The sequence below is a fragment of the Chiloscyllium punctatum genome, chromosome 5 (assembly GCF_047496795.1).
Source record: "Chiloscyllium punctatum isolate Juve2018m chromosome 5, sChiPun1.3, whole genome shotgun sequence".
NCBI lineage: Eukaryota > Metazoa > Chordata > Chondrichthyes > Orectolobiformes > Hemiscylliidae > Chiloscyllium > Chiloscyllium punctatum.
The window spans coordinates 122335427-122348986 of record NC_092743.1 but is presented as its reverse complement, the minus strand read 5'-3'; the positions used below and the strand labels follow the sequence as shown (position 1 = coordinate 122348986).

The following is a 13560-nucleotide window of genomic DNA, read 5'->3' as shown; positions in this document are numbered from 1 at the left end:
AGTCTATTTCACATTCTGTGCCTCCGACCTCCTGAGAAAACCTATTTTGAAAAATTCTAATGTTTACATGTTTTGAAGTTTTCATGATAGACAAACTTAACCAGTATCATAACTCAAATTGCTTGCACCTATTTGTATGCAAATATTTTGTATAAACATGCATGTCAAGAGCTTTATCACTTTGCCTGTGTTAATTCTGTAGTATGCAAGTAATCTTCAGCTGCTAGAGTTGTTTCTGAGAACAACATACAACAACAACATACAAATTTGGGCTTCAAGTGATATTTGGAATCATAGAACCTCTACAGTGTAGAAGCAGACCATTCAACCCATCGAGTCTATAACAACCCCTCCGAAGGGTGTCTCACCCAGACCAAGTCCCCAAATAAATCCTTGTAAACCTGCATTTCCCATGGCTAATCTACCCATCCCGAGACACTGTGGTCAATTTAGCATGGCTACTCCACCTAATATGCCACAAGAATTGGCGCTGGGTCAACTACTTTTCATAATTTATATAAATGATTTGGACGTGAGCATAAGAGATATAGTTAGTAAGTTTGATGATGACACTAAAATTGGAGGTGTAGCGGATAGCGAAGATCACCTTAGATTACAACGGGATCTTGTTCAGATGGGCCAATGGGCTGAGAAGTGGCAGGTGGAGTTTAATCTGGATAAATATGAGGTGCTGCATTTTGGTAAAGCAAATCTTAGCAGGACTTATTCACTTAATGGTAAGGTCCTCAGGAGTGTTGTTGAACAAAGAGACCTTGGAGTGCAGGTTCATAGTTCCTTGAAGGTGGAGTCACAGGTAGATAGTATAGTGAGGAAGGCTTTTGGTATGCTTTCCTTTATTGGTCAGAGTACTGAGTACAGGAGTTGGGAGGTCATGTTGTAGCTGTACAGGACATTGGTTAGGCCATTGTTGGAATATTGTGTGCAATTCTGGTCTCCATCCTATCAAAAAGATGTTGTGAAACTTGAAAGGGTTCAGAAAAGATTTACAAGGATATTGCCAGGGTTGGAGGATTTGAGCTATAGGGAGAGGCTAAATAGGCTGGGGCTGTTTTCCCTGGAGCACCAGAGGCTGAGGGGTAACCTTATAGAGATTTCCAAAATTATGAGGGGCATGGATAGGGCAAATAGACAAAGTCTTTTCCCTGGGATGGGGGAGACAAGAAGTAGAGAGCATAGGTTTAGGGTGAGAGGGGAAAGATATAAAAGAGACCTAAGGGGCAACTTTTTCACTCAGAGGGTGGTACATTTATAGAATGAGCTGCCAGAGGAAGTGGTGGAGGCTGGTACAATTGCAACATTTAAAAGGCATCTGGATGAATAAAAGAATAGGAAAGGTTTGGAGGGATATGGGCCACGTGTTGGCAGATGGAACTAGATTGGGTTGGGATACTTGGTCAGAATGGACAAGTTGGACAGAAGGGTCTGTTTCCGTGCTGTACATCTCTATGACTCTATGACATGATTGTGGGAGATTTGTTAGATTTGAAGCAGCCATCTTATCAGATATTAAAAGCCTGGAAACAATTTTGAAACTATTAGTGTCCGCTTGCTGAGCTCGTACTTTCCCAGGCTCAGTGAGGTGGTTGGCCTTGCAACTGTACTAATGCCAGATAAATGAATTCTTTCCTGACATGGGAATGCTCTTCTTTTACAAGAAAGAATTGTATAGTAACACTTGTTTATCAGTTGCTAACCAACAGTGGCCAGACACTTTGTGACTGAGGCTAGTGACTCATTATACTGCAAATAACAGTTTGCTAGTTGTTAAATGATTGTAACGATATAATCACGCAACCCTCTGTATCCTGTCGGAGTGACTTGTGTCCATTATGTCGACTTGTCTCTCCCAACAAGCTCACGAATGAAAAGTCAATAATTCAAGGTTGTGTGGCGCGATTACTTATCTAAATTGGACTGATAAAATGAGTCACCCACTGCATAAATTCATTTCATCTCAACAGTGATGAAGGACTTTTGCCGGAAACGACAATTCGCCTGCTCCTTAGATGCTGCCTGATTTGCTGTGCTTTTCCAGTGCCATATTCTTGACTCCACCTAACATGCCCACCTGGAATTGTGAGAGGAAACCGGAGCAACCGCAGAAAACCCACACAGACAAAGGGAGAAATGTGCAAAGTCCACACAGTCACTCGAGAGTGGAATCAAACTTGAATTCTTATCAATGTGATCATTAGCACTACTGATCCACCACATCTAACAGAAGTACAAAACATATGCATTTTAAATATCAAAATATGGACAGTTTGTTGGTAGATATAATGACATCATGTACAACTTTTGTATATTTTTATGTCAGAGTCATTATTAAGTAGAAGTAAGCAATTCATCTCATCAAAAATATGCCAACTTTCTTTGTATCAATTTTGAAAATATTATTTCAATGTGCAATCCCTGTTTCCTGACAACTTTCTTTTGAAATGATTTATTGTCTCTACTTCCACCACTCTTGTAAGCAGCAAATTCCAAGGATTACCATCAAAATAATTGTTTTTGAAAATCATCGATGCACTTTTTATCCAAAATCTTGACACCCGTATCTCCTTGTCCTTGTACCATGACCGAGTGTCAATGGATTTTCTTTGTATGCCTTATGCAAACTTGTCATATCGGTTGAATTTTCACTTCAGATGGGAACACATAAAACAAACCTGAATCAGGAGAAAGTGCCTAGGATGTTCTAATTATGGTTCCAGTGTAGGTGTTAACAGCCATTATGTCTGTCGCCCTTGGAAAGAGTGTGAAGGCAATCAGAGAAGTGGCTGACTGTGAAGTCTCACTTCAGTCATCCGGGACTTTATTCTAGTTAAAAAACTGAAGAAACAAACAAAAGAAACAAGCTATCTCGCCCCCATCTCTCATTTGCCTTCGATCTCACACACTCCCTATGCCCTACCCATGCTGATCCATGTAAACTCACGTCACCCACCCAGTCCTTCCATGTTACAGTGAAATAACGAGCACTGATATTATTAAAGTTTTCATTAGTTTCTCTTTTCCAAATTGGTCAAATTCAAATGATTTGACAGTTTTATAGTTCCAATGATTTGGTTCACTTTTTAGACACATTTGTATCCACTTTGAAGAATGCCAAAGTGCATTTGATATAAGGCAGCCTACCTCATCAAAAGGCATCACTCGTGCCATTTAAAAGGGGAGTCCAACCTATCTAGATGACTGATAAATTGATATTTTTCATGTGAAAATCTAAGCTCAGAGGATTTGTTTTAGACATCCCATTGATGAAAACTGGAGCTGACTGAAAGCGGCTGCACATTTGCATGTTTAGCGGCATAAGTATGTAAGTTAGCTCACTGAGCTGGAAGGCTTGTTTTCAGACATTTTGTCACTATGATTAAGTAACATCATCAGTGAAAGTCTCTGGTGAAGCGTTGGTGGTATGTCCCACCTCTCTATTTATAGATCTTGGTTTCTTAAGGTGGGGTGATGTCATTTCCAGTTCTTTTTTCAAGGGAAGGGAGATAGGATCTAAGTCAATGTATTTTTTGATGGACTTCTGGTTAGAATGCCATGTGTCTAAGAATACTCATGCGTGTCTTTGTTTTGCCTGTCCCAGGATGTGTGTGTTGTCCCAGTCAAAGTGGTGTCCTTCTTTGTGTGAATCTTGAATGTGAAAATTAGACTGCAACCTGTTGAAAATAACGTATCAGAATCAGGAGTGGGTCTCCCAAAACTGGTAGCATTTTGATAAAAGCTGGAGACACTTGCTGACAATTGCAAAAATTTAGGTCACAATTTTGACTAACTTTAATCATGAATTTCTTAGCTGGTGGGGAAAAAAATAATGTGAACAGTTTCAATAAGTATGTTGATTGGGTTCACAACTCAGTTTTGCAAACTTTTGTGTCAGCTACTGGCAAACTGTCCATTTAATTAGTACTTCCTGAAACTTCACGAGTCGTGATTTTTATTCTCACATGCAATATATTAATCACCCAATTTAACAATCCATTTCACTTCCGATTTTTTTCAGACATTAAATTGGAGCCAATGAAATACAAGTCTTTTTTAAATAAACATACAGAGAAGTGCAAGGCTCAAATGGATACGGATACAACATTTTTATATACATCCGATTAACAGTACCATCTTCCTTGGCAAATGGAATTATATAAGAATAGGTGTTACATTATTTAATACATAATTTTCCTTGTTAAGTGTGCAAAAGCTCAAGCCAGTCAGAATTCAATTATTTTATGAGAATTATGCATGGAGAGGTCAAACAGAGTTTAATTACTCTTTCAATCACCTTCAAAATTTGGTTGAAATGCCTAGCTTATTTTAAAATGTGGTGATAACTCAAGTTTTTTTATAAATCAAAAACTAAAGCATATTTAGTCTACCATGTTAATCAGATAATTTCTGTGGGAAGGGTTTCTGTTGCTGACTTCTTCTTTGCATAATAAATAATTGGAAGAAGTTTCCATACCAGTTGATCAGCTACAAGAAATATGGTGATAACAGTTATTCTAATAGAGTTAAAAAAAACCAGCAACATCTACTATTTAACATAGCAAAGACAATGAAATAATAACAGAAAAGTAAACATGAACGCATGATAGGAATACAGATGATTAATTGTCTTTTCTACAGAAGGAATTAATTCGGTATGTAAAACGGTGCAAGTAATAGGAGCAACAATACATGTATCAGGTTAATGTTGCTGGACAATATGTGTTAATTCTTCAGTATTTAATAATTAATAATTCAGAAACGTGGTCCTGTCTCTGGAGCATATGATTTTAAACCACACTATAACATCTGGTGGAATTTAATTAATTGGTGAATCTGGAATAGAGTGCTAATCTAATTAATAATGATCATGAGACCATTGAAAATTATCCCAAAAATCCATCTTGCTCACTAATGCCATTCAGAAGACACAATCTGCCATTCTTACTTAGTTTTGCATGTTTGCTTTTCTAGACCCCTGATAATATGGTTCTCTCTTAAGTGCCCTCTGAAATAGCCTTTGAATTCAGTTAATTGTATTACACCGGCTGATCCTCCTTCACATGAGTTCATTGTCCCTTTAATATATTTTCTCTCATGGTAATTATCCAATTCTCTTCTGAGAACCATAATTGAATCCGCCTTTATTGCTCTCTCATCCCTCCCTATCTCTGTGACCACCTCCAGCCCCTATGCCTCTCCCTAACTCTGTAACCTCCTCCAGCCTGTCTCCACCTCCCTATCTCTGTTACCTCCTCCAGCCTCTATACCCTCCCTATCTCTATAATCCCCTCCAGCCCCTACATTCCTCCCTATCTCTATAATCCCCTCCAGCCCCTACTCCTTCCCTATCTCTACAACCTCCATGCTGGTTATCACTGTATGATCACTGCTCTCCTCCCATTTTGGCATCAGGACCATCCGCTGATTCCCGTCACTCCACCACTGGCTGCTGTTCCTTCAGCTTCCTGTGCGCTGAGCTCTTGAAGCCCCCTCCATAAATCCATCTTTTTCTCTCTCTCTTTGTATCTTTCCCTTTCTTGTGGATTCTGTCTCTTCTCTCTCTGTCAACCGACATCTCCCTTTCTGTCTCTCTATCTCTTTGTTTTCTCTGTCTCTCTCTGTATCTCTCCCTTTGACCAAGCGTTTGGTTCTTTGTCCCCCTAATATCTCCTGATGTGGCTCTGTGGGGTGGCATGGTGGCTCAGCACTGCTGCCTCACAGTGCCCGAGATCCGGGTTCGATTCCAGCCTTGGGCAACTGTCTGTGGGGAGTTTGCACATTCTCCCTGTGTGCGTGGATTTTCTCCGGGTGCACCGGTTTCCTCCGACAGTCCAAAGATGTGTAGGTCAGGGTGGATTGGCCATGGTAAATTGCCCATAGTGTTTGGGGATGTGCAGGTTAGGTGCATTAGTCAGGGATAAATGTAGAGGGAGGGTATAGAGGGAATCAGTCTGGGTGGGACACTCTTCAGAGGATTGGTGTGGACATGTTGGGCTGAATGGCCTGCTTCCACACCGTAAGGATTCTATTCGATCTACTTCACAGAAAAAAAGAGTTTTGTAATGTTGCCTTTGCTTCTTTTGCAGTTGTCTTCAAATCAGTGCCTTTGCTTCTACTCCCTTCGATCAAGAGATTTGGTTTCTCTCGCGATACTTTGTCTAGATTCCTGACAATTTTGAACAAATTTTATCTGAACCTTCATTCTCAGAACAACAATATTGATCTGTTTCTGAGGTTTCAAGTCTACCTGTCTTCATCATAAAACAGAGATTTTATGTGATGGTCTTTATTTGCCAGGGGAATTGATCCTTTGAATTTCAGTGTGGACATGACTTGTTTATAAAGTTCTTTCTTCCCTCTTCTCCTTTCTTTGAACATTTTGTTCTCCTTTGCAAATGTAAGTGTGGGAGAAACTCACCAGGTCTGTCAACATCTGTGGATTAATGCTCTGAATCCATCCTGACTAATTTTCAGAATTGTGCTCTTCTGTTTGCTTCTATTCAATATCTGCCATGTTGCAGGTGAAGGGGGATGGTAAGCATTCCACTCATGCCAGTAAACAAGTGGTGTGATTGCAGCCTATGCCCTTGGTCATGTGTAACACCACTCTCAATTGAATGAATTAACTTAAACACTCCTATTTTTGTAATAAGTAGCAGACAAAATAAGCAATGTGTCACACAGATGAATTAACATTCCAATTACCATTAAAAAAAATCCTGGAAAATAATCCATTTTCATCTCTCCCACTGATAGTAAAAAAAAGGCTGCAGTTATCTACACCTGATTTGGGATCTTTCAGCATAGGCAGCAGTTGAGAAACGTTAGTTGATATTCTCAGAGATTTATCAGAGCATATTCAATTCCATGGAGAACAATTCAGGCCAATGTAAGTTTTCCCAGACTGCTGCAGAGCTTGATGGAACTGTTCCTAAGTGGCTTTGAATGATATTATAATTCAGTTGCATAAACATTAGCCAATGGCAATGTGCTTTACGTGAATCAACAAGGTATCCATTTGAAGTTTAAGGAAGATATCAACTATAAGTGTCACAAGATTCGTTAGAATCAATTTATTTATTGGAAGCAGCCAGAGAGGACAATTTTCCTTGAATACTTGAAAAGCTAAAGAAGTGAATACGATAGGGTCCTTGGCTATTTTAGCCCACATTTCACAGAATTCACTGATTTGATAGTGTTGAAGGCAGTAGGAATGGCCAACCAGAGCTTTGTTAAACAGACGATTATCACTAAAGATGTCTGCTACAAATCATTGAAGAGGCTGTGCAACATCGCGGTAGAGATGACCACTTCAGTGACAACCTCATGAGTGAGTAAGTTATTGATAAGCAAGAACTGACCACTTGATAATATTGTTAACCAAATCTTGCTGATTATATTTTTCACAAAAGCAAAAAAACAAGTGAGATGTCATCAAAATATGAAAGTGACAGCACTGCTTAATATTTAATTCCACTTCAAATGTCTTATTTTGACCTTTTCCTTGCAATTGTTCAATGACAGTAGCTGTTATTGCATCCAACTACCGAGAGAGTGCGCTTTCATTTGGTGGTACAGTATAGCATCAATTATATTTATTTGGCATTTAACTGGTTAAACTTATCAACTTAACATATTTCCACTTAAAGCACAAAGCTCTACTGTGGTCATGCACTCCATGCAATAAATACGACTGCTTAATCAAACCAATTAAATTAGTTCTTGTGTAGAATGGGCTGGCTATGTAATTACAAAATTGTAATTAAAAATCATGAAATGATTTATTTTTAGTTGTAAAACAATAAGGATTATTAGTGTGACATTAATTCAATGACAGTTTTGCTGACAGACAGTTTAATATTGGCTCTGGTTTTGCATTATATTCTAAAAGAGTAAACAAGTATTACAAATGACTAAATTGTGAACACCAAAGCAAAGAGCTGCAGTTTTTTTCCTTTGTTCTGTTTGGCTTTGTTGTTACATGCACAGCGAGACATTGTGTGTTCAAATGATCCATATGATAACATTCAAATGCTATTGGATGTTATCAAATGGGTTTCCCTCTATTTAAAATACTAATGAAAGAAGACAAAACATCTTCATTTCATTGAAAGCTTCAGTTATCGTCAGAATAATGGCAATAGCCCAAATTTAGCTTAGATTTTGCTGGTCAAAAGTACTGCTTGAGCTGATACCACCAATTGACATGGTTCACTCTGAGATATCAAAGATTCTCACGATAATGCATTTCTTGCTTTCACTATTTTCATGTTCTGGCAACATACTGCAAAAAAAAATTAATGATAAGAATTTGGATGTCAGGACTCTGAATAAATTTAAGCAGAAGATAGACAATCTTTTAATTAGTAACAGGCTAAAATTTGATGGGGAGTGGACAAGAAATGAGAGTTGAGGCCAAGATGAGATCCACCATGATCATATTAAATGACGGATCAGGCTTAAGAGGCTAAAGTGCATACACTTGCTTTTGGTTCTTATGTTCTTATGCAAGCATTTTACTAGGGAATTTTTTTTTCAGTAGTCTCTCTGCAAACAATGCGATATTCCCTTGAAATAAAAATGCAAAAGCAGGTCAAAAGACTTTCAGCCAAATATCATTTACATGTGTAGATAAGTAAATAATTTGATTTTGACATGTCACTGAGAGTCCGCAGTTTCACATGCAAGAACCTTGCAATTAGATTTTGAAAAAAAATCCAGTAATTTGAATATTTCAAGCACTAACATTCTTTTATCTAGTTTGATCACATCGTGTACAGCAGAATATACATTTTCAGAAATTACAGATATTTATTTTAAATAATGAAAAATCATGGTGTTAGCAACCGGTCAAAAGGTTTAAACCAAACACTCACAATAAGTGAGGTTTCTGTTTTACAAATGTAGTCAAATAATGGAACCCACATTCAAACCACATGACAAACAACATTTATGTCTTGGATTAAATATTTTCAATGTTATTAAATTTCAATTTCTTTATTTCGTTGATTGTTTATGAAGGTTTATCTGAGGTATGGTCCTAAATATAGTATCACAGTTGATATTCTAATTTGAAGCACTTCACATAAATAAGCACAACATCATCTCAGCAGCAAAATTCCAAGTGTAGATTCAAGATTCAAAATCTATATTCAACCAATGTACCCAAAACATGACAAAATATTTCAGTTATGAGGGATAGATTTACTTCTAAAGAATAGGATATTAATTGAATGTAAGAAAACAAAATAGCATCAATATAATTGCTGACAATAAACAACAACAGAAAATATTGAGTAGTCCTTCAAGATTTGTCAAATAGTAAATTAAAGCATTGATGAAATTAATTTTACATACCCTTGCAAATAGGAACAGGAAAATCCCATGATGCAGTATTCCCTGAGCTGGCCATGCAGGTGAGTTGAGGGTGTCCATCAAGAATATAACCATGCACACACGAGTATGTGATCTTGTCTCCAACATCAAAGCTTGTGCCATGAACAATGCCTCCGTGTGGTACACCAGGGTTTCCACAAGTACTGCTTTGTAATTCTGTGGAAGAAAACACGCAAAATGAAAAATGAGCTCACTGTAGGTTCAAAATGATCTATCCATTATGAACATTTGGGCACGCCTTTCTTTGCTGAAAAGTTGGTTCAAACATAATATTAGAAAACCAATTTTGCATTGTCAAGGATTTTTTCCCCATTTCTATAGATAATTATACATCGCTGTCTCAATGCTTTGGAAGAGATCATTTCGCTAATCAGAATTATATTCTCAATCAAACAATTGAAATGTTTAAAGATTCTTTTTCCAATCAGTCTTCCCCACTTTTCCTGCCACTAATGCCAAGTTTGGATTATGAATGAAGATGAGTCAGATGGCAATACTTCACAGCTACTCGATGTAATCACATTATTTCATTGACACCTGAATTTGGACTGTAGGATCATGAATTGAATTGAAGTGAATTTATTGTGGAGGCACAGTGAAAAACTTGGTCTTGCGAGCAATATGGGCAGATCACATCGTTAAATAGCACAGATAAGTAAATAACAGGTAAGCAGCAGCAAAAACAAAAACAAAGATACAGGTGAATGCTAAGAGTTTGAGAGTCCATTCAGTATTCTAACAACAGTAGGGTAGAAACTGGCTGGTGCACGCAGTCAGGCTTCTGAACCTTCTCCTCAATGGAAGAGGTTGTAGAAAAGCATTTCCAGGGTGGGATGGATCTTTGAGAATGCTGGCGGCCTTTCCTTGACAGCGGGCCTGGTAGATGGATTCTATAGATGGGAGGTTGGCCTTTGTGATTATCCGGGCCAACCTAACCCTTCTCTGTCACCATTTCCGATCTTGAATGATACAGTTACCAAACTAGGTACTGATACATCCAGACAGAATGCTCTTGATGGTGCGCCTATAAATGTTGGCAAGGGTATTCGCTGTCATGCCAAATTTTCTCAGCTGCCTGAGGAAGGAGAGACACTGTTGGGCCTTTGTAACCAGTCTTTCCACATGAAGAGTCCAAAAAAGCGTGTTGATGATGACCACTCCCAGGAGCTTGACATTCTCCACTCGTTCCACCTCTGTGCTGTTAATGTGTTGGGCAGCATGAGTAACATCCCACAAAAAGTCAAGAATGAGTATTTGCTTTTACTGGCATTGGGAGCTAGGTTGTTCTCAGTGCACCATTTTTCCTGGTCTTCCACCTCCCATCTATAGTCTGTTTCGTCGCCAACTGAGATTTGACTGACTATGCTGGTGCCATCAGCGAACTTGTGAATGGCATTAGTCTGGTATTTGGTGACGCAGTCATGGGTATACAGTGAGTACAGTAGGGGACTGAGTACGCACCCCTGGGGGGCTCCAGTGTTGAGTGTTAGTGAGGATGAAATATTGTCCCCAATCTTCACTGATTGTGGCCTGTAGGTCAGGAAACTGAGGATCCAGTTGCAGAGAGTGGGGCATAATCCGAGATCATTAAGTTTAGTAATCAGTCTCGAGGGGATAATAGTGTTGAAGGCTGAAATGTAGTTAATGAGTAGGATTTGTATGTAGCTGTTCTTGGTGTCAAGTTGTTCAAGAGAGGAGTGAAGGACAAGTGACGTGGATCTGTTGGTCTGATAGGCAAATTGGAGTGGGTCAAGAGTAGTGGGGAGGTTGGAGTTGATTAATGCCATGACCAGCATTTTAAAACACTTCATGATCACCGAAGTTTGGGCTACTGGCCGGTAGTCATTGAGACATGCTGCATGAGCCTTCTTAGGCCCAGGGATGATGTTGGCCCTCTTGAAACAGTCAGGGACAGTTACCTGCTGCAGGGAGAGGTTTAAGATGTCCAAGAAGACCTCTGCCAGTTGATCTGTGCATGCTCTGAGTGCACGGCCTGATACTCCATCTGGTCCCATCACTTTCCTTGGATTCACATGAAGGAAAACTTATCTGATCTCTGATGCGGTGACTGTTGGGATAGGTTTGTCAGGGCTTGTCGAAATAGGTGTTACCTCTCTGCCGAAATTCTGCTCAAAGGGAGCATAGAAGGCGTTGAGATGGTCTGGAAGGATATTTCATCATCTGCTATCTTGTACTGTCTCTTTTTAGAACCTTGATGTCATTTAGTCCTTGCCATAGTTGGTGGGTGTCTGTCTGGGTCTCTAGTTTAGATCAACATGGTCTTAAATGCTCTTTGAAGGTCATACATCATTCAAGACATACGGTTCATCATTCTCCATCACTCTCAATGCAAGCAACCTCACAATAACATGCCTGAGTAATAAACAGACTCTTCGGTCCAACTCATCCGTGCTGACCAGATATCCCAACCTAATTTAGTCCCATTTGCCAGCACTTGGCCCTTTTCTCTCTAAATCCTTCCTATTCATATGTCCATTCAGGTGCCTTTTAAATGTTGTAATTGTACCAGCATCGACCACTTCCTCTGGCAGCTCATTTCATACAAACACAACCATGGTCATGCAAAAGTTGACCTAAATTCACTTTTACATCTTTCCCCTCTCATCCTCAACCTATGTCCTCAAGTTCTGAACTCCCCCACCCTAGGGAAAAGATCTTCTCTGTTTATCCTATCTATGCCCCTCATGATTTTATATACCTCTATAAGGTCACCTCTCAGGCTCCAATGCTCCAGGGAAGATAGCCCCAGCCTATTCAGCCTCTCCCTATAGCACAAATCCTTCAACCCCGGCAACATCCTTGCAAATCTTTTCTGAACCCTTTCAAGTTTCACAACATCCTTCCCATAGGAAGGAGACCAGAATTGCATGCAATATTCCAAAAGTGGCCTAACCAATGTCCTATGCAGCCACAACATGACCTCCTAACTCCTGTACTCCATACTCTGACCAATAAAGGAAAGCTTTCCAAACACCACCTTCACTATTCTATCTACCTGTGACTCCACATTCAAGGAACTATGAATCTGCACTCCAAGGTCCCTTCATTCAGCAACACACCTTACGACCACACAATTAAGTGTATAAGTCCTACTATGATTTGCTTTTCCAAAATGCAGCATCTTACAATTATCTAAATTAAACTCCATCTGCCACTTCTCAGTCCATTTGCCCATCTGATCAAGATCTCGTTGTACTCTGAAGTAATCTTCTTCGCTGTCCACTACACCTCCAATTTTGGTGTCATTTACAAACTTAATAACTACATCTCCTTTGTTCTCACCCAAATAATTTACATAAATGTTGGAAAGTACTGGACCCAGCACCGATCCTTGTGGCACTCCGCTGGTCACAGGCCTCCAGTCTGAAAAGCAACCCTCCACCACCCTCTGTCTTCTACCTTTGGGCCTGCTCTGTATCCAAATGGCTAGTTCTCCCTGTATTTCATGAGATCTAACCTTGCTATCCAGTCTGCCATGAGGAAACTTGTTGAATGCCTTACTGAAGTTCATAGAGATCACGTCCACTGCTCTGCCCTCAGCAATCCTCATCATTACTTCTTCAAAAAACTTAATCAAGTTTGTGAGACATGATTTCCTACACACAAAGCCATGCTGACTATCTCTAATCAGTCCTTGCCTTTCCAAATATATGTAAATCCTGTCCAACAGGATTCCCTCCAACAACTTTCCCTCCAACAACTTGCCCACCACCGATATCAGGCTCACCGGCCTATTGTTCCCTGGTATTTCCTTACCACCTTTCTTAATCAGTGGCACAACATCAGACAACCTCCAGTCTTCCAGCACCTCACCTGTAGCTATTGATAATACAAATATCTTAGCAAGGGGCCCAGAAATCAATTCCCCAGTTTCCCACAGAGTTCTAGGGTACACCTGATCAAATCCTGGGGATTTATCTACTTTTATGCATTTCAAAATATGCAGCCCTTCCTCCTCTGTAATATGGACATCTTTCAAGTTGTAACCATTTATTTCTCCACATTCCATATTTTCCATATCTTTCTTCACAGCAAACGCTGATGCAAAATACTCATTTAGTATCTCCCCATCTCCTGTGGCTCCACACATAGACTGCCTTGCTGATAATTGAGAGGCCCTATTCTGCC

General features: G+C 39.5%; 1 protein-coding gene across 1 annotated transcript in view; it reads right to left on the bottom strand.

Annotated features, from left to right (window-relative positions):
• Positions 1–13560, bottom strand: part of csmd3b (CUB and Sushi multiple domains 3b) — a 1933688-nt gene that overhangs the window by 1139245 nt on the left and 780883 nt on the right. Inside the window, exon 4 of the mRNA XM_072571243.1 lies at positions 9373–9567. Within this exon, the coding sequence (XP_072427344.1) occupies positions 9373–9567 (195 nt within the window). The remainder of the gene's footprint in view (positions 1–9372; positions 9568–13560) is intronic.